We start from the raw sequence: 21,777 nt of genomic DNA, 5'->3' as shown, positions 1-21,777 counted from the left end.
AAGAATCCTTGCATCCCTGGGATAAATCCCACTTGATCGTGGTGTATGATCCTTTTAATGTGTTGTTGGATTCTGTTTGCTAGTATTTTGTTGAGGATTTTTGCATCTATATTCATCAGTGATATTGGTCTGTAATTTTCTTTTTTTGTAGTGTCTTTGTCTGGTTTTGGTATCAGGGTGATGGTGGCCTCATAGAATGAGTTTGGGAGTGTTCCTTCCTCTGCAATTTTTTTGGAAGAGTTTGAGAAGGATAGGTGTTAGCTCTTCTCTAAATGTTTGATAGAATTCACCTGTGAAGCCATCTGGTCCTGGACTTTTGTTTGTTGGAAGATTTTTAATCACAGTTTCAATTTCATTACTTGTGATTGGTCTGTTCATATTTTCTGTTTCTTCCTGGTTCAGTCTTGGAAGGTTATACCTTTCTAAAAATTTGTCCATTTCTTCCAGGTTGTCCATTTTATTGGCATAAAGTTGCTTGTAGTAGTCTCTTAGGATGCTTTGTAATTCTGCGGTGTCTGTTGTAACTTCTCCTTTTTCCTTTCTGATTTTATTGATTTGAGTCCTCTCCCTCTTTTTCTTGATGAGTCTGGCTAATGGCTTCTCAATTTTGTTTATCTTCTCAAAGAACCAACTTTTAGTTTTATTGATCTTTGCTATTGTTTTCTTTGTTTCTATTTCATTTATTTCTGCTCTGATCTTTATGATTTCTTTCCTTCTGCTAACTTTGGGTTTTGTTTGTTCTTCTTTCTCTAGTTTCTTTAGGTGTAAGGTTAGATTGTTTACTTGAGATTTTTCTTGTTTCTTTATGTAGACTTGTATAGCTATAAACTTCCCTCTTAGAACTGCTTTCGCTGCATCCCATAGGTTTTGGGTCGTCGTGTTTTCATTGTCATTTGTCTCTAGGTATTTTTTGATTTCCTCTTTGATTTCTTCAGTGATCTCTTGGTTATTTAGTAACGTATTGTTTAGCCTCCATGTGTTTGTCTTTTTTATGTTTTTTTCCCTGTAATTCATTTCTAATCTCATAGCGTTGTGGTCAGAAAAGATGCTTGATATGATTTCAATTTTCTTAAATTTACTGAGGCTTGATTTGTGACCCAAGATGTGATCTATCCTGGAGAATGTTCCGTGCGCACTTGAGAAGAACGTGTAATCTGCTGTTTTTGGATGGAATGTCCTATATATATCAATTAAATCTATCTGGTCTATTGTGTCATTTAAAGCTTCTGTTTCCTTATTTATTTTCATTTTGGATGATCTGTCCATTGGTGTAAGTGAGGTGTTAAAGTCCCCCACTATGATTGTGTTACTGTCGATTTCCTCTCTTATAGCTGTTAGCAGTTGCCTTATGTATTGAGGTGCTCCTATGTTGGGTGCATATATATTTATAACTGTTATATCTTCTTCTTGGATTGATCCCTTGATCATTATGTAGTGTCCTTCCTTGTCTCTTGTAACATTCTTTATTTTAAAGTCTATTTTATCTGGTATGAGTATAGCTACTCCAGTTTTCTTTTGATTTCCATTTGCATGGAATATCTTTTTCCATCCCCTCACTTTCAGTCTGTATGTGTCCCCAGGTCTAAAGTGGGTCTCTTGTAGACAGCATATATATGGGTCTTGTTTTTGTATCCATTCAGCCAGTCTATGTCTTTTGGTTGGGGCATTTAATCCATTCACGTTTAAGGTAATTATCGATATGTATGTTCCTATGACCATTTTCTTAATTGTTTTGGGTTTGTTTTTGTAGGTCCTTTTCTTCTCTTGTGTTTCCCACTTAGAGAAGTTCCTTTAGCATTTGTTGTAGAGGTGGTTTGGTGGTGCTGAATTCTCTTAGCTTTTGCTTGTCTGTAAAGCTTTTGATTTCTCCATCAAATCTAAATGAGATCCTTGTCGGGTAGAGTAATCTTGGTTGTAGGTTCTTCCCTTTCATCACTTTAAGTATATCATGCCACTCCCTTCTGGCTTGCAGAGTTTCTGCTGAGAAATCAGCTGTTAACCTTATGGGAGTTCCCTTGTATGTTATCTGTCGTTTTTCACTTGCTGCTTTCAATAATTTTTCTTTGTCTTTAATTTTTGCCACTTTGATTACTATGTGTCTCGGCGTGTTTCTCCTTGGGTTTATCCTGTATGGGACTCTCTGCGCTACCTGGACTTGGGTGGCTATTTCATTTCCCATGTTAGGGAAGTTTTCGACTATAATCTCTTCAAATATTTTATCTGGTCCTTTCTCTCTCTCTTCACCTTCTGGGACCCCTATAATGCGAATGTTGTTGCGTTTAATGTTGTCCCAGAGATCTCTTAGGCTGTCTTCATTTCTTTTCATTCTTTTTTCTTTAGTCTGTTCCGCAGCAGTGAATTCCACCATTCTGTCTTCCAGGTCACTTATCCGTTCTTCTGCCTCAATTATTCTGCTATTGATTCCTTCTAGTGTAGTTTTCATTTCAGTTATTGTATTGTTCATCTCTGTTTGTTTGTTCTTTAATTCTTCTAGGTCTTTGTTAATCATTTCTTGCATCTTCTCAATCTTTGCCTCCATTCTTATTCCGAGGTCCTGGATCATCTTCACTATCATTATTCTGAATTCTTTTTCTGGAAGGTTGCCTATCTCCACTTCATTTAGTTGTTTTTCCGGGGTTTTTTCTTGTTCCTTCATCTGGTACATAACCCTCTGCCTTTTCATCTTGTCTATCTTTCTGTAACTGTGGTTTTTGGTCCACAGGCTGCAGGATTGTAGTTTTTCTTGCTTCTGCTGTCTGCCCTCTGGTGGTTGAGGCTATCTCTGTATTTATCTTTATTAGGGGTTCTTGCATCTGTGGGCTTATAATTTTCATCAAATTTGGAAACATTTTGATCATTATTTCTTCAAATATCATTTTCTTGTCCCTCTCCCCCTCTTTCTGGGACTCCAGTTACATGTTTTTTGATCTTCTTGGTAGTGCCCCTTAGGTCACTGAGATCTGTTCACATTTTTTTTTTTTTTTAGTCTTTTCTCTTTGTGCTTCATTTTATTTTACTTATTTTTTAAATAAATAAATTTATTTATTTATTTATTGTCTGCGTTGGGTCTTGGTTGCTGCGCCCGGGCTTTCTCTAGTTGCGGTGACTGGGAGCTACTCTTTGTTGCGGTGCACAGGCTTCTCAATGCAGTGGCTTCTCTTGTTGTGGAGCACGGGCTCTAGGCGCGCGGGCTTCAGTAGTTGTGGCTCATGGGCTTAGTTGCTCCATAGCATGTGGGATCTTCCCAGACCAGGGCTCGAACCCATGTCCCCTGCATTGGCAGGAGGATTCTTAACCAGTGTGCCACCAGGGAAGTCCCTGTGCTTCATTTTAGATTGCTTTTATTGCTATATTTTTAAGGCAGTTGATCTTTTCTTCTGTAATGTGTTAACAGCCATTAAAATTTTCAGATTTCCGATACTTCTAATCTGTCAATTCTATTTGGTTCTTTTTAATATCTTTCATTTGTTCCCTCATTCTTGTTTTCCTTTAAATCATTGAGAATATGTAGCATATTAATAGTTGCTTTAATGTTCTCATCCACTAATTCTGTCATCTCTGTCATTTTCTAGATCAGTTTTTTGCTCACTCATTCTGCTTTTACTTGTAGGTCATATTTTCCTGTTTTATACTAGTGATTTTAGACATAGTGATGTTAGTCATAGTGAGTTATTCCCTGTTGAGTGCTGGATTCTGTCATAGTTCTTTTAAGATTGTTAGACTGCTTTTGCAGGCAGGTAAGTTACTTGTGGATTAACTTTATTCTTTCAGGCTAGTTTAAAAGTTTTTTTGGTCAGCCAATCTAGGCTGTTACTCTAGGGCTTATTATTGTTAGGGCAGCCTTATTCTGGCCTGACTTCTCTAGGGTCTCTGTGAATGACCCTAAGTCTCAGACATGAGGCAAGCAAGACTGTGGTCTCTCCATAGTGCCTAGTAGGGTCTCAGCAATTCCTGGCTCTATATTTGCTCTGGGAATTCTTTGACTTATGGCTGCCAAAATCTTGGCCACCCCACCTTGTTGAGTTTTAAGGTAGAAATGAACAGTTTGGTATTATGCCAAAGGGTCAGTGCAGATTTCTGGAGTTTCTTCTCTGCATAGGTCCTTCCTCTGTAGTACTCTGCCCTGAAGGTTCTGTCCACCTCAGACTACCCATCCTCTAACTTCTGCCTCATCAACTCAATGAGAATTTCAAGTTCTATTTGGTTTCCTTCTCCCTGTGCAATGATATGTGATAAGGAAATTGACTGCAGGTAGAAAGTCTGGGTAATCTCATGACTCATTTTGTTTCCCTTTCTCAAGGATCACAGTCTTGAGCTAGTCTGAAAACAGTTTTAGTTTCATACATTTTGTCCAGTTTTCAAGTTGATTATGGTGAGTTGGAAAGTGTAGGTCCTGTTACTGTGTCATGTCCAGAAGAAGAAGTATACTGGTTTGATTTTGGTTTTTATTTATATTCAAATAATTTATTTATTCTGAATATGTAATTAGAACATTTTTTGTTATATTGGTGAATATAGAAAACTATAAGAAAATAGGAAAGGATATGAACAGATATCTGTTTACAGAGATAGAAACCCCACAATCAAATAAACATTAAATCACTAATAATTAGAGATGTTCAAATGAAATCAGTATTGATATGTCACCTTACATCATTAGTATCAAGAATTATAGAGCTGGATAATAGCAAGTATAATTGGAGGGATAGAGTTATTTTAAAGCTGTGTGCTGGTGGTTGGAATGAACACCAATGGAGCCAGCCTCAAGAGTAATCCAGTACTAGTTAGTCACTTGAATTATACCCATATCCAATGAATTAGTCGTTTGCTCCTGAGTGCATGTTCCAAGAAATTCTCACATAGTTCTGTAAGGAAATATGTATGAGAATGTTCACTGAAGCATTATTTTTGATGGCAGTGAATTGTCAACATGTGTTTATCCTTAGGAGAATAGATAGGTAAAATGTATTGGATGCATAGAATAGATTATTATATAGCAGTTAGAATCAATGAACAGAGTAATAAGAATAGATACCAAAAGGCAGGAAGAAAGTAAGAAATAGAATGATATATCTAACCCAACATCATTTAAATTTTAAGTATAGTCACACAGAAACACATTTTTAAAGGAACACATATAAAAAGATTAAGCATGTTAATGTAGCTGCTTATGGGAGGGAAAATAATAATGAATTATTAATAAAACAAGAGCAGGGCCTTGCTCAGAGCTTATGTAGCTTTTGCTAGCATATCAGTGCAGTGAAAAATCCCTGTATCTAAATCTGTGTCTGCTTTTTTGATTATTACTTTAGCACAGATTTTCATATGTGGAAATAGTGTATCAATGGGTGAACATTTTTAAAGACTCTTGAATTATTTTCTGAAAGACTTTCTTAGTATACAATCCCCTAGCAGTATCTGTGGATTAAGTGCTTGTCTTAATGTATTCTTTTTGATTGGTTTATAGAAAAGGAAATTTTGAGGATTGATTTCTCTAGAAATGCTACAAAGTTATATTTTTATTTTTGACTGCATATTATTTTTGGTGATTTCATTTTAGAATTTATTTTAAAAAATCATTGTGATTGTAGTAACTTGTTATTACACTTTTGTAATTGAACAGTGTGGTTAATTGAAAATTTCTTGATCACTTACGAATGAAGCTTTCCACTTAACATTTAGGTAAAAGAAATCCAAACTCTTTTAGATAGTTATTAATGATAATTTAGAGCAGCTACCAGATAAGATGAAGGCAAGCCAGTGATTTCACTTGTAGTTTGACACTGTTTTGAACTTTTAACTTGTAAGAGGAATGTACTACACTTTATCTTATTTGCTTGTAAACTGATTGAAATGATAAGGTATATCTGATTGTCCTTTGCTTTTCCTAAATGTAAATGTGCCTTTTCGTTTTAGCTGTTGGTTGTTTAATGTATTAGAGGAAACTTGTGGGTCAGAGGCATTAATCAAATAAATGTAATGTTACAACTTCTATACATGCTGTATAGTAGAGATATATTGTAGAATGAAATGTGATAGGGAGATTTGATCCATTCTTAGAGGTCAGGGAAGACTGCCCTGAGAAGTGACCATTAAGATGAACTTCAATGGATGGGTAAGATTTATTTAGTTAAGGCGGAGGAGGGTGGGGAGGCGGGAATAGGCCTAGTGAGAACATTTTAAGCAGAAGGAATAGCTTGTGCTCAGGCCCTATTATGGGAAGAAGACAGAGAAGGCATTGTAGATAGAGTGCAGAGAGAGGCAAAAGAGGTTAAGGAGATATGTAAAGTATCTTGTGGGCCATGTTAGGGATTTTGGTCTTTATTTTAAAGACAGTGGGAAGCTATAGGAGAGATAGAATAATGTAACAGTGAAAGTGTAGTAATTAAAAGCATGGACTCTGGCTGGAGTCAGACCGAGTTCTGATCCTATCCTTGTCACTTACTACCTGTATGACCTTGGACGTGTTCCTCTGCCTCAGATTCCTCCTTTGTAAAATGGAGTGATAATAACCCCTAGTGTGGTTATGAGGCTAAAATATTTTATTGTTTTTAAAGTGCCTTTAACAGTGGGACTTGGTAAGCATTATTTTTTGGTGAAATTAAAAAGTACTTTAAAAAGGGATGAGTAGTGGGTTGATGTAGTTTGTAATTTTAAAAGGTCATTTTTGCTGTAGTGTGGAGAAGAGTTATGTGTCAAATGCTGTTGGCTCATATTTATCCAACGCCTCATAAAAAAAAGTGGCATAGAGTGCATTGTTTATTTCTTTAAGGTAGTTGAAAATAACCTTCCTTTGGTTATTTTATATGCTTTTTAGCTTACAGAATTATTTAGTTATTTGGGGGTATATTAAAGTATGTCTGTACTAAAAGTAGGTTTTTTTGTTTTATGGTGAATAATGTGGTTAATGAATTGTTGATTATTTTCATAGCCTCCACATGCTGGAAAGTTGCTGTCTGTGTTAAAGCACATGCCACAGAAGTATGGTCCCGATGCCTTTTTCAACTTTCCAGGAAAGAGTGCTGCAGTAAGTAAATCTTAACGAGGAAATCACTTGAAGTTCTTTTTTCTTTCTTTTGCTTCCTGAAAGTATGGCCCTGTAAACACTCCTGACAGGTTCTGTGTTAGGTAGCAACTTCTTTGCACAGCCTAACTTAATCTTTACAGCAATTGTGCATGTTACTTTTTCCTGACTGCTTTAGAGGTGAAGAAATAGAGGCTCTAAGAAGTTAAGAAAGCTGTCCACTCACCCCTTGGGGCCTCAGTGGAATAAGAACCCAATTATTTATTTTTTTTAAAAAATTATTTATTTATTTTTGTTCATTTATTTTTGGCTGTGTTGGGTCTTCGTTTCTGTGCGAGGGCTTTCTCTAGTTGTGGCGAGCGGGGGCCACTCTTCATCGCGGTGTGCGGGACTCTCACTATCGTGGCCTCTCCTGTTGTGGAGCACAAGCTCCAGACGCGCAGGCTCAGTAGTTGTGGCTCATGGGCCCAGTTGCTCCGCGGCATGTGGGATCTTCCCAGACCAGGGCTCGAACCCGTGTCCCCTGCATTGGCAGGCAGACTCTCAACCACTGCGCCACCAGGGAAGCCCAAAATTTTATTTATTATTTTTTATTTTTTTATTTATGGCTGTCCAGACACGCAGGCTCAGTAGTCGTGGCTCACGGGCTTAGCTGCTCCGCGGCATGTAGGATCTTCCCAGACCAGGGCTCGAACCCGTGTCCTCTGCATTGGCAGGCAGATTCTCAGCCACTGCGCCACCAGGGAAGCCCAAGAACCCAATTCTTTTCAACATAAGCCATTTTGTCTTATGAATTTTATCTCTGCATTCTCAAATAGAAATTTATGGACTTGAGGACATGGGGAGGGGGAAGGGTAAGCTGGGACGAAGTGAGAGAGTGGCATGGACATATATACACTACCATATGTAAAATAGCTAGCTAGTGGGAAGCAGCCACATAGCACAGGGAGATCAGCTTGGTGCTTAGTGACCACCTAGAGGGGTGGGATAGGGAGGGTGGGAGGGAGACACAAGAGGGAGGGGATATGGGGATATATGTATACGTATAGCTGATTCACTTTGTTATACAGCAGAAACTAACACACCATTGTAAAGCGATTATACTCCAATAAAGATTTAAAAAAAAAAAAAAGAAATTTATGTGTAACACTTTCAGTTTTATCTTTCTGAAAATCTTTCTTTAGCCTTACATTTCCTGCTTCCTGTTTCTTTTGCACCTGAGAGTTACTCTTGGAAACTTTCTAGGCAAGTTTTTCTAGCCTGTGTGTTTCCATATAATATCAATCTCAGCATTCTTGTAATCTGTTGATCAGTTTATAAATAAGACAGTTATGTATGGCAGTAATATCTGTAATGTTTCAAAATATTATAGGATTACATTATATAATGTATATGTGTTATTTATGGAAGCTTTTTTACCTCCTCATTATTACATTGGTTTGCCTGTTACAAGCATACAATTTTTGAAGATATTTCAGCCTATTCTTCTTCTGAGGTTACCTTTTATTCATTTTTTACTTTTGTTCTCATAATATCCTACTTGCTTATGGCCCCTATATAGCCAGGCAATACCTGCAGAAAGAAGAGAGTGTTTTGAAAGGATATTTGTGATATTTGAATGCTTCACACAAAATACAGTTTTCTTTGGAAAGTTTTATTGCTCATATTATTTTTTTCTATATAATTTTTCCTTAATAACCATTTTAGATTTGAAGCTTTCTAGAATAATTGTACTCTGTTGGCATTGAGCTGATCGTTTGTCTCCAACATAAAGAAGTATTCTTGGGACTTCCCTGGTGGTGCAGTGGTTAAGAATCTGCCTGCCAGGTGACGCAGGTTCGAGCCCTGGTGTGGGAAGATCCCACATGCCGCAGAGCCACTAAGCCCATGCGCCACAACTACTGAGCCTGTGCTCTAGAGCCCGCAAGCCACAGCTACTGAGCCCATGTGCCACAACTACCAAACCCGCACGCCTGTAGTCTGTGCTCTGCAACAAGAGAAGACACTGCAATGAGAAGCCCGCGCACCACAATGAAGAGTAGCCCCCGCTCGCTGCAACTAGAGAAAGCCCATGCGCAGCAACGAAGACCCAGTGCAGTCATAAATAAACAAATAATAATAAATAAATAAATAAGAAAATACTTATCCAGATCCACCCTTTAAATATATATATATTTAAATATATAGGTTTTTTTAAACACCTTTATTGGAGTATAATTGCTTTACAATGTTGTATTAGTTTCTGCTTTATAACAAAGTGAATCAGCTATACGTATACATTTACCCCCATATCCCCTCCCTCTTATGCCTCCCTCCCACCCTCCCTATCCCACCACTCTAGGTGGTCACTAAGCACCAAGCTGATCTCCCTGTGCTATGTGGCTGCTTCCCACTAGCTATCTATTTTACATTTGGTAGTGTATATATGTCAGTGCTACTCTGTCACTTTGTCCCAGCTTACCCTTCCCCCTCCCTGTGTCCTCAAGTCCATTCTCTACATCTGTGTCTTTATTTCTGTCCTGCCCCTAGGTTCTTCAGAACCTTTTTTTTTTTTTTTAGATTCCATATATATGTGTTAGCATACGGTATTTGTTTTTCTCTTTCTGACTTACTTCACTCTGTATGACAGACTCTAGGTCCATCCACCTCACTACAAATAACTCAATTTCATTTCTTTTTATCGCTGAGTAATATTCCATTGTATATATGTGCGACATCTACTTTATCCATTCATCTTTCGATGGACACTTAGGTTGCTTCCATGTCCTGACTATTGTAAATAGTGCTGCAGTGAACATTGTGGGACATGTCTCTTTTTTAAATATGGTTTTCTCAGGATATATGCCCAGTAGTGGGATTGCTGGGTCTTATGGTAGTTCTATTTTTAGATTTTTAAGGAACCTCCATACTGTTCTCCATAGTGGGTGTATCTATTTACATTCCCACCAACAGTGCAAGAGGGTTCCCTTTAAAAAGTAAAGTATTCTCATGAGATTAATCTCTTTTTCACGCATGTTATAACTTTATTATTTATAATTCTTTGAGATTGTAATGTGTCCATTCCATTTACTTATATGTATCTTGAAAGTGGGGCAGTTCAAGTACACAGCTTTTGGAACTTTCAGAGAAAAGGTGTTTTAAATATATTCAGTGACTCATTTTTTCCCTCTAACATAGCTTTTAAAGGGAAGTTAAAGTATTTATGGGTAAATTATTTTTACAAAGCTTTCACATCCTCTACTCTCATGTTTCAGTGAGAGAGAGCGTATGTATACAGTGAATATGTATTCTTTTATTTTTTTTTCTTAGTGCAACATTCATTTTATTTTGCTTTATTTTATTTTATTTGTTTATTTGGTTGCACTGGCTCTTAGTTGTGGCAGGTGGGCTTCTTAGTTGCGGCACGTGGGATCCTTAGTTGCGGCAGTCAGGCTCCTTAGTTGCGGCTCGCTGGTTCCTTAGTTGTGGCATGCGAACTCTTAGTTGCGTCATGCGTGTGGGATCTAATTCCCTGGCCAGGGATTGAACCGGGCCCCCTGCATTGGGAGCTCGCAGTCTTAACCACTGCGCCACCAGGGAAGTCCCCAACATTCATTTTAAATCAGCCTCTTGAAGTCTCAATTGTGTTATTACATAAATTTGGCTCAATGATTTTTTCATTTTTTATGGAATATCTTATACATATAAAAGAATATATGTGTATGTATGATGTCGACATAAATGCCTACATAAATTATAATAACAAGAAATTGTAAATTATAAGTAACAATAATTATTGTAAATTCTAAATAACAAGAAAACGAAAACTTTGTAGTATGATCTTTTTTTAACAGCTTTATTGAGTTACAATCTCCATATCACGCGATTCATTCATTTAAAGTGTGCAGTGAATGGTTAAGTGTGTTCACCAAGCTGTGCAATCATTATCACAGTCAATTTTAGAACTTTTCATCACGCCCAGAAGAAGCCCTGCACTCCTTAGCAGTCATTGCACAGTTCACTGCAAACTCCCAGGCCTAGGCAACTGCTGTTCTACTTTCTGTCTATATGGATTTGTCTATTCTGGACGATTCATGCACGTGGAATCATCTGATGTCTGGACTTTTGTGATTGGCTTTTCTACTTACCACTGCTGTTTTCAAGATCGATTCATGTTGTACTATGTATCACTGCTTCATTGCTTTTAACGGCTGACTAATATTGAAAGAATACAGCACATTTTGTTTAATTATTCTCTAATTAGTGGATATTTGAGTTGATTCCACTTTTTGGGAATGCTTTATGGGCTTTCATGTGCAAGTTTTTATGTGGACTTATGTTTTCATTTCTCTTGGAAATGAAGGAGTGGAATTGCTGAGTCATATTGTCTATGTTCAGCCATTTGAGGGACTCCCAGTTTGTTTTCCGAAGTGGCTATATTTATTTTATAATGCCATCAGCAATTTGGGAGGATTCAAGTTTCTCCGCTTGCTTGCCAACACTTGTTAATGTCTGTCTGTTTGATTATAGCCATCCTAGTGGGTGTTAAGTAAAATCTCATTGTGGTTTTGATATGCATTTCCTTCGTGACTGATGATGCTGAGCATCATTCCATGTCCTTATGGCCATTTGCATATCTTCTTCGGAGACATGTTCGTTCAGATCTTTTGCCCATTTAAAAATTGCATTTTTCTATTTATTATTGAATTGTAAGAATTCTTTTTAAAAAAAATTTTAAATTTAATTTTATTTATTTTTTTATACAGCAGGTTGTTATTAGTCATCAATTTTATACACATCATTGTACACATGTCAATCCCAATGGCCCAGTTCAGCACACCACCATCCCCACCCCGCTGCGGCTTTCCCCCCTTGGTGTTCATACGTTTGTTCTCTACATCTGTGTCTCAGCTTCTGCCCTGCAAACCGGTTCATCTGTACCATTTTTCTAGGTTCCACATACATGCGTTAATATACGATATTTGTTTTTCTCTTTCTGACTTACTTCACTCTGTATGACAGTCTCTACATCCATCCACGTTTCAACAAATGACCCAATTTCGTTCCTTTTTATGGCTGAGTAGTATTCCATTGTATATATGTACCACAACTTCTTTTTCCATTCGTCTGTCGATGGGCATTTAGCTTGCTTCCATGACCTGGCTATTGTAAATAGTGCTGCAATGAACATTGGGGTGCATGTGTCTTTTTGAATTATGGTTTTCTCTGGGTATATGCCCAGTAGTGGGATTGCTGGGTCATATGGTAATTCTATTTTTAGATTTTTAAGGAACCTCCATACTGTTCTCCATAGTGGCTGTATCAATTTACATTCCCATGAACAGTGCAAGAGGGTTCCCTTTTCTCCACACGCTCTCCAGCATTTGTTGTTTGCAGATTTTCTGATGATGCCCATTCTAACTGGTGTGAGGTGATACCTCATTGTAGTTTTGATTTGCATTTCTCTAATAATTAGTGATGTTGAGCATCTTTTCATGTGCTTCTTGGCCATCTGTATGTCTTTTTTGGAGAAATGTCCATTTAGGTCTTCTGCCCATTTTTGGATTGGGTTGTTTGTTTCTTTAATATTGAGCTGCATGAGCTGTTTATATACTTTGGAGATTAATCCTTTATCCGTTGATTCGTTTGCAAATATTTTCTCCCATTCTGAGGGTTATCTTTTCGTCTTGTTTATGGTTTCCTTTGCTGTGCAAAAGCTTTGAAGTTTCATTAGGTCTCATTAGTTTAGTTTTGTTTTTATTTCCATTACTCTAGGAGGTGGATCAAAAAAGATCTTGCTGTGATTTATGTCAAAGAGTGTTCCTCCTCTGTTTTTCTCTAAGAGTTTTATAGTGTCCGGTCTTACATTTGGGTCTCTAATCCATTTTGAGTTTATTTTTGTGTATGGTGTTAGGGAGTGTTCTAATTTCATTCTTTTACATGTAGCTGTCCAGTTTTCCCAGCACCACTTATTGGAGAGACTGTCTTTTCTCCATTGTATATCCTTGCCTCCTTTGTCATAGATTAGTTGACCATAGGTGCGTGGGTTTATCTCTGGGCTTTCTATCTTGTTCCATTGATCTATGTTTCTGTTTTTGTGCCAGTACCATATTGTCTTGATTACTGTAGCTTGGTAGTATAGTCTGAAGTCAGGGAGTCTGATTCCTCCCACTCCGTTTTTTTCCCTCAAGACTGCTTTGGCTATTCGGGGTCTTTTGTGTCTCCAAACAAATTTTAAGATTTTTTTGTTCTAGTTCCGTAAAAAATACCATTGGTTATTTGATAGGGATTGCATTGAATCTGTAGATTGCTTTGGGTAGTATAGTCATTTTCAAAATATTGATTCTTCCAATCCAAGAACATGGTATATCTCTCCATCTGTTGGTATCATCTTTAATTTCTTTCATCAGTGTCTTATAGTTTTCTGCATACAGGTCTTTTGTCTCCCTAGGTAGGTTTATTCCTAGGTATTTTATTCTTTTTGTTGCAGTGGTAAATGGGAGTGTTTCCTTAATTTCTCTTTCAGATTTTTCGTCATGAGTGTATAGGAATGCAAGAGATTTCTGTGCATTAATTTTGTGTCCTCCAACTTTACTAAATTCATTGATTAGCTCTAGTAGTTTTCTGGTGGCATTTTTAGGATTCTCTATGTATAGTATCATGTCATCTGCAAACAGTGACAGTTTTACCTCTTCTTTTCCAGTTTGTATTCCTTTTGTTTCTTTTTCTTCTCTGATTGCCACGGCTAGGACTTCCAAAAGTATGTTGAATAATAGTGGTGAGAGTGGACATCCTTGTCTTCTTCCTGATGTTAGAGGAAATGGTTTCAGTTTTTCACCATTGAGAATGATGTTTGCTGTGGGTTTGTCTTATATGGCCTTTATTATGTGGAGGTAGGTTCCCTCTATGCCCACTTTCTGGAAGGTTTTTATCATAATTGGGTGTTGAATTTTGTAAAAGCTTTTTCTGCATCTATTGAGGTCATCATATGGTTTTTATTCTTCAATTTGTTAATATGGTGTATCACATTGATTCATTTGATTATACTGAAGAATCCTTGCATTCTTGGGATAAACCCAACTTGATCATGGTGTGTGATCCATTTAATGTGCTGTTGGATTCTGTTTGCTAGTATTTTGTTGAGGATTTTTGCATCTATGTTCATGAGTGATATTGGACTGTAGTTTTCCTTCTTTGTGACATCTTTGTCTGGTTTTGGTATCAGGGTGATGGTGGCCTCGTAGAATGAGTTTGGGAGTGTTCCTCCCTCTGCTATATTTTGGAAGAGTTTGAGAAGGATAGGTGTTAACTCTTCTCTTAATGTTTGATAGAATTCACCTGTGAAGCCATCTGGTCCTGGGCTTTTGTTTGTTGAAAGATTTTTAATCACAGTCTCAATTTCAGTGCTTGTGATTGGTCTGTGTATATTTTCTATTCCTTCCTGGTTGAGTCTTGGAAGGTTGTGCTTTTCTAAGAATTTGTCCATTTCTTCCAGGTTGTCCATTTTATTGGCATAGAGTTGCTTGTAGTAATCTCTCATGATCCTTTGTATTTCTGCAGTGTCAGTTGTTACTTCTCCTTTTTCATTTCTAATTCTGTTGATTTGAGTCTTCCTTTTTTCCTTGATGAGTCTGGCTAATGTTTTATCAATTTTGTTTATCTTCTCAAAGAAGCAGCTTTTAGTTTTATTGATCTTTGCAATTGTTTCCTTCATTTCTTTTTCATTTATTTCTGATCTGCCCTTTATGATTTCTTTCCTTTTGCTAACTTTGGGGGTTTTTTTTGTTCTTCTTTCTCTAATTGCTTTAGGTGTAAGGTTAGGTTGTTTATTTGAGATGTTTCTTGTTTCTTGAGGTAGGATTTTATTGCTATAAACTTCGATCTTAGAACTGCTTTTGCTGCATCCCATAGGTTTTGGATCGTCATGTTTTCACTGTCATTTGTCTGTAGGTGTTTTATTTTTTATTTTATAAATATTTATTTATTTTTTTATTTTTGGCTGTGTTGGGTCTTCATTTCTGTGTGAGGGCTTTCTCTAGTTGCAGCAAGCGGGGGCCACTCTTCATCGCGGTGCGCTGGCCTCTCACTATTGCGGCCTCTCTTATTGTGGAGCACAGGCTCCAGACGTGCAGGCTCAGTAGTTGTGGCTCACGGGCCTAGTTGCTCCGCGGCATGTGGTATCCTCCCAGACCAGGGCTCGAACCCGTGTCCCCTGCATTGGCAGGTAGATTCTCAACCACTGCACCACCAGGGAAGCCCTGTAGGTATTCTTTGACTTCCTCTTTGATTTCTTCAGTGATCTCTTGGTTATTTAGAAATGTATTGTTTAGCCTCCATGCGTTTGTGTTTTTTACGTTTTTTCCCCTGTAATTCATTTCTAATCTCATAGCGTTGTGGTCAGAAAAGATGCTTGATATGATTTCAGTTTTCTTAGATTTACTGAGCCTTGATTTGAGACCCAAGGTGTGTGATCTATCCTGGAGAATGTTCCGTGCACACTTGAGAAGAAAGTGTAATCTGCTGTTTTTGGATGGAATGTCCTATAAATATCATTTAAGTCTATCTGGTCTATTGTGTCATTTAAAGCCTCTGTTTCCTTATTTATTTTCATTTTGGATGATCTGTCCATTGGTGTAAGTGAGGTGTTAAACTCCCCCACTATTCTTGTGTTAGTGTCGATTTCTCTTTTATAGCTGTTAGCAGTTGCCTTGTATATTGAGGTGCTCCTATGTTGGGTGCATATATATTTATAACTGTTATATCTTCTTCTTGGATTGATCCCTTGATCATTATGTAGTGGCCTTCCTTGTCTCTTGTAACATTCTTTATCTTAAAGTCTATTTTATCTGATATGAGTACTGCTACTCCAGCTTTCTTTTGATTTCCAATTGCATGTAATATCTTTTTCCATCCCCTCACTTTCAGTCTGTATGTGTCCCTAGGTCTGAAGTGGGTCTCTTGTAGACAGCATATATATGGGTCTTGTTTTTGTATCCATTCAGCAAGCCTGTGTCTTTTGCTTGGAGCATTTAATCCATTCACATTTAAGGTAATTATCGATATGTATGTTCCTATGACCCTTTTCTTAATTGTTTTGGGTTTGTTTTTGTAGGTCCTTTTCTTCTCTTGTGTTTCCCACTTAGAGAAGTTCCTTTAGCATTTGTTGTAGAGGTGGTTTGGTGGTGCTGAATTCTCTTAGCTTTTGCTTGTCTGTAAAGCTTTTGATTTCTCCATCGAATCTGAATGAGATCCTTGCCGGGTAGAGTAATCTTGGTTGTAGGTTCTTCCCTTTCATCACTTTAAGTATATCATGCCACTCCCTTCTGGCTTGCACAGTTTCTGCTGAGAAATCAGCTGTTAACCTTATGGGAGTTCCCTTGTATGTTATTTGTCGTTTTTCCCTTGCTGCTTTCAATAATTTTTCTTTGTCTTCAATTTTTGCCAATTTGATTACTATGTGTCTCGGCATGTTTCTCCTTGGGTTTATCCTGTATGGGACTCACTGCGCTTCCATGACTTGGGTGGCTATTTCATTTCCCATGTTAGGGAAGTTTTCAACTATAATCTCTTCAAATATTTTCTCTGGTCCTTTCTCTCTCACTTCTCCTTCTGGGACCCCTGTAATGCGAATGTTGTTGTATTTAATGTTGTCCCAGAGGTCTCTTAGGCTGTCTTCATTTCTTTTCATTCTTTTTTCTTTAGTCTGTTCCACAGCAGTGAATTCCACCATTCTGTCTTCCAGGTCACTTATCCGTTCTTCTGCCTCAGTTATTCTGCTATTGATTCCTTCTAATGTAGTTTTCATTTTAGTTATTGTATTGTTCATCTCTGTTTGTTTGTTCTTTAATTCTTCTAGGTCTTTGTTAAATATTTCTTGCATCTTCTCGATATTTGCCTCCATTCTTTTTCCGAGGTCCTGGATCATCTTCCCTATCATTATTCTGAATTCTTTTTCTGGAAGGTTGCCTATCTCCACTTCATTTAGTTGTTTTTCTGGGGTTTTTTCTTGTTCCTTCATCTGGTATATAGCCCTCTGCCTTTTCATCTTGTCTATCTTTCTGTGAATGTGGTTTTTGTTCTGCAGGCTGCAGGATTGTAGTTCTTCTTGCTTCTGCTGTCTGCCCTCTCAAGAATTCTGTATATATTCTTCTGGATGTAAGTTTCTTATCAGATAAATAACTTTTAAATATTTTCTCCTATTCTTTTGGCTTGTCTTTTCACTTTCTTGCTGGTATCCTTTAAAGCACAAAAGTTTTTAATTTTAATGAAGTCCAATTCATATATTTTTTCTTTCATTGCCTAATTAAGAAGGATTTATCTAACTCAGTGTCACGAAGATTTAACCCTATTTTTTCTTATTAGAGTTTTATATTTTTAGCTCTCACATTTAGGTCTATCATCGATTTGGGGTTAATTTTTTGTGTGACATGTAAGGAAGTGGTCAGCTTCATACCTTTGCTTGTAAATATTAGTTTTCTTAGCAAATTTGTTGAAAACACTATTCTTTCCTCATTGAACTGCCTTGACACTCTTGTTGAAAATCAAGACCACAAATATAAGGGTTTATTTCTGGGCCCTCAGTTCTATTCCATTGATCTTTATCTCTATCTTTATGCCAATATGGTAAAATGTTCATTACTGTATCTTTGTGTTGTATGTTTTAAATTTGGGAGTATGGGTTTTCCAACTTTGTTCTTCTTTCTCAAGTTTGTTTTGGAGATTTGGGGGCCCTTACAGTATGTACTATGATGTTTTAAATAAAAATTTAAGCCAAGTGGTAAAATCATTTATATAGTGACTTATGAATATAATTTTAAAATGTTATGAAAAAAGTTATGAACGAATCCTCTTCCGCTTTATATTTGCTGTTAAAAAAACTATATTCCAGGCTTTTTCCTTATCTTTTTCTTTCCTTTCTTGTCCCTCTTTCTCTTTTCTGTTACCTTATGTAACATTTCAGCAACAAATTTCCAATTTGATATCACTGCCTACCTCTTTTTTAAAATTTTACTTTTAAATTTTTAAAATTTATTTTAATTTTGGCTGCATTGGATCTTCATTTCTACGGGCAAGCTTTCTCTAGTTGTGTGGAGTGGGGGCTACTTTTCTTTGTGGTGCGCGGGCCTCTCATTGCAGTGGCTTCTCTTGTTGTGGAGCACGGGCTCTAGGCATGTGGGCTCAATAGTTGTGGCTCACGGGCTCTAGAGCACAGTCTCAGTAGTTGTGGCGCACGGGCTTAGCCGCTCCGCGGCATTTGGGATATTCTCAGACCACAGATCAAACCCGTGTCCCCTGCATTGGCAGGTGGATTCTTAACCAGTGCGCCACCAGAGAAGCCCAGTACCTATCTCTTTTAATAGGAATTTCTTTGGACATGTTTGTTGTAAGAAATGAAGCACTTATGATTAGTGCATGAAACAGGTTATTTGGAATGTTTCCATTGTTTAATTAAATTAACATCATTACTATATATTTTGGAATATTTAGAAGTTATTAAAGTCTTCTTTCAGATAAAGAGACTACTGCATATTTTAATCATGATGTAGAATAATATCTAGTAGAAATATATATAGCATTGTAAGGTCTCATTTTCATGATTTCAGTAACAAAATTTTTCATTTTGTGTCAGTAACTCAAAGCTTTTTCGTTTAGGCTATTGCATTACCTCCTATAGCCAAATGGCCATACCAGAATGGTTTTACATTTCATACCTGGCTTAGAATGGATCCTGTAAATAACATCAATGTGGATAAAGATAAACCATATTTGTATTGGTATGTATTTCTGTTATTTAGTGTTGTTACTTTACTTTGAAAATGAGAAGAATATTTGGAGATGAAATGAAAACTTATATTTTATAGTTTCAGAACCAGCAAAGGTCTTGGTTATTCTGCACACTTTGTTGGGGGATGTTTAATTATAACATCAGTAAAGTCAAAAGGAAAAGGCTTTCAACACTGTGTGAAATTTGATTTCAAGCCACAAAAGGTATGTGATCTTACTGAGTCATAGTTATGTTACCAAGCTATTCTAACCTTCAGAATGCTTTGCTTTAGTGTTATTGACATAATATGTGGTAAATCATAGCTCTGTGTTTATACTGTTTTAGAAAATGAAGTGTAAATCACTGGACAATTGTTAACCTCTCTGATTTGGATAATAAAAAGAGTGAATATTTAGTTATTTGTAGAGTTTAAAGGAAATAGAAGGGGAAAATATAAGTGGCAGTTATTTTAGTAGTGGTAGTAGTAATATGTATTTTCTTTCGTACACTAAAATTTAGAGATTAATAAACTGTTTATTAACAAAATGTACATCTATATATGTAGATAGGTAAATAGACAGATAGAACAGATATGACAAAATGTTGACAGTTGTGGAAGTGAGATGGTGAGAGAGTTCGTACTAAACTTTTTACTTTTGGGGGTATATTTGAAAACTGTCATAATAAAAAGTTTGAAAAATAATTTCATGGGAAGCTGTTATTTGTTGAGAGTTCCTTTGAATCAATATGGTTCCAGAGGTAGAATATTGAATTTAATAAATGTAGTCTTATTTTATTTTTAGGTTTAATTATAATTTAGCATTTAATTTTTACTTGTTATCATCAATGTGGTTGAGTTATTGGAAAGATCATTATCTTTATCTTTTTTTTTTTTTTAACTGTTTTGCTTATTCAGTGGTATATGGTAACTATAGTGCACATTTATAACCGGTGGAAGAACAGTGAGCTTCGATGTTATGTGAATGGTGAGCTTGCTTCCTATGGAGAGATAACATGGTTTGTCAACACCAGTGATGTAAGTAGTTTGAGAAAGTTACAGTGAAATAAGAAAAATATATTTTATATTTAATATAAATTTTAGAATACCACAGTGGTGGATTTTTATAATCATAGTTTGGCTAGCATGTTAATATATTAAGAGAGTAGAACTGTGCTAATATGGCACATATTACTTAGTCCTTGTTATAAAATTATTCTGGAAAGGGTAGAGAAGATTCATAGGTAACAGTGGGTATATCTTGAAAGTATTTGTGTCATTGGTCCATTGATCAAATTAAACCTGAGAGCTCTACTACAGGCTTCTGATATTTTTTATGAATGAGTTAGATGATGCATGCTTATAAATTTTCCATAAAATTCATAGCTGCTATAGATAACTATTATGTTATAATATTTTCAAGATTCAAAAAGAGGTCCATAGGTTAGAGTTAAATTCAAATGTTCTCCCCCTCCCACCCCAATTACATTTTTAATAGAAATCTTGAAAAATACAGATCAGGAAAATGAATACAAGCTTGTAACACTCATTTACCATTAACTCCTCCTTTCATACTTTATTCTATACATATTTACATATTTTGAAATGCTGACCTTAAGAGCCCAGGTTGTTATAAAAGATAGACTTAGGTTTGAATCCCTTACTGACTGTATGACCTTACTTAGTCTATTAGGCCAAAGTTTGCTCCACCTAAAAATGGGTGTAAAATAGTATGTATCTCAGAAGGTTGATTAAATGAGATACTGTTCACAGATTCATTAGCAGAGTGTCTTGTACAGAATAATTGCTCAATAAATGTTAACTCTAATTTTTTTAAATATAAAAAAGGGATCAGATATGTATACTGCTTTTCAACCTTTTTTTTCCCTTACATTAATCTTTATTGAGTACTTATTGTATTCCAGGCATTGTAATAAATACCTTTATTTTCTGTAAGCCCCAACCTTGCAAGATAAGTACTGTTGTAATCTTCATTTTACCAGTGAAACTGAGCACAGAGAGGTTAAGTAATTTGCCAAAATCAGCAGCGTGGGAAGCAGTGATTTGATCTAGGTGGTTTGTCTTCAGAACCCAAACGTTAAAAATTTTTTTATATTCCTTAATGTCAACACATACTTATTTTTCAACATCCTTCCTAATAGTTTCATGGTATAAAATGATACTTTTAAAGAGATATGGATACTTTTTTTCCTCCTTGTTGTATACATGAGTTTTTAAAATGTGGTCTTTGCAACCTGGATGTTATTAAGAGGAATTTTTTGTCTGAAGAAGAAAAACATACACCTGTTTTTCTTGATTTACACATTCCTTTTGAGAGATTGCATCTACTCCATGACTTTACCCATTATTTGTATCTTGATGTCTACAAAAAGTTGCAGTCTTAACTTCTCACCATACAGAAAGAACCCTGTTGGCAATTGCTTCTTCATCCATGTTAGTTACAGAAAAGATGCATTCATTATATGTCCCACATTTAACTCATGATTTTCCTCATTGCTCCAAAGCCTGCTCTTCTGTCTGGTTCTTTGTTTGACCAAGTATGATCCTTCAGAGTCCATAATGATTTCTCTGGCTCTGTTTCCTATATCCACTTTGTCATCAGGTTTTGTTTATTGTGCTTTGGAAAACTTGTCTTACCTCCTTTCTATGATGTCTTTCCTGATCTCTGCACCAAATGGGAATGAATGAAGTGAAATGCTAAATGAATTATTTTAATCTATTCAGATTATATTTTAGAGTGGGCAAAATATTTATACCAGTATAGTTTGTTATTATTTCTGGAGGAGATAATTTTTTGTTTTTTCTCTAATAAACTTTTCTGTTTTCTTTCACAGACCTTTGACAAGTGTTTCCTGGGCTCATCAGAAACAGCAGATGCTAATAGGGTATTCTGTGGTCAGATGACTGCAGTTTACCTTTTTAGTGAAGCTCTTAATGCAGCTCAGATTTTTGCTATTTATCAATTGGGCCTGGGATACAAGGTACTTTACT

The 21,777-nt window shown here is 36.4% G+C and overlaps 1 protein-coding gene across 3 annotated transcripts in view; it reads left to right on the top strand.

The window, feature by feature from the left end:
* Nucleotides 1-21,777, top strand: part of LRBA (LPS responsive beige-like anchor protein) — a 750,846-nt gene that overhangs the window by 84,774 nt on the left and 644,295 nt on the right. For all 3 annotated transcript variants that reach the window (XM_068542607.1, XM_068542608.1, XM_068542606.1), the window contains exons 5-9: nucleotides 6,932-7,027; nucleotides 18,656-18,777; nucleotides 18,865-18,991; nucleotides 19,684-19,803; nucleotides 21,621-21,767. In XM_068542607.1, coding sequence (XP_068398708.1) covers nucleotides 6,932-7,027; nucleotides 18,656-18,777; nucleotides 18,865-18,991; nucleotides 19,684-19,803; nucleotides 21,621-21,767 — 612 coding nt within the window. The remainder of the gene's footprint in view (nucleotides 1-6,931; nucleotides 7,028-18,655; nucleotides 18,778-18,864; nucleotides 18,992-19,683; nucleotides 19,804-21,620; nucleotides 21,768-21,777) is intronic.

The sequence above is a fragment of the Eschrichtius robustus genome, chromosome 4, assembly GCF_028021215.1.
Source record: "Eschrichtius robustus isolate mEscRob2 chromosome 4, mEscRob2.pri, whole genome shotgun sequence".
NCBI lineage: Eukaryota > Metazoa > Chordata > Mammalia > Artiodactyla > Eschrichtiidae > Eschrichtius > Eschrichtius robustus.
This window is presented reverse-complemented; position numbering and strand designations above follow the sequence as displayed.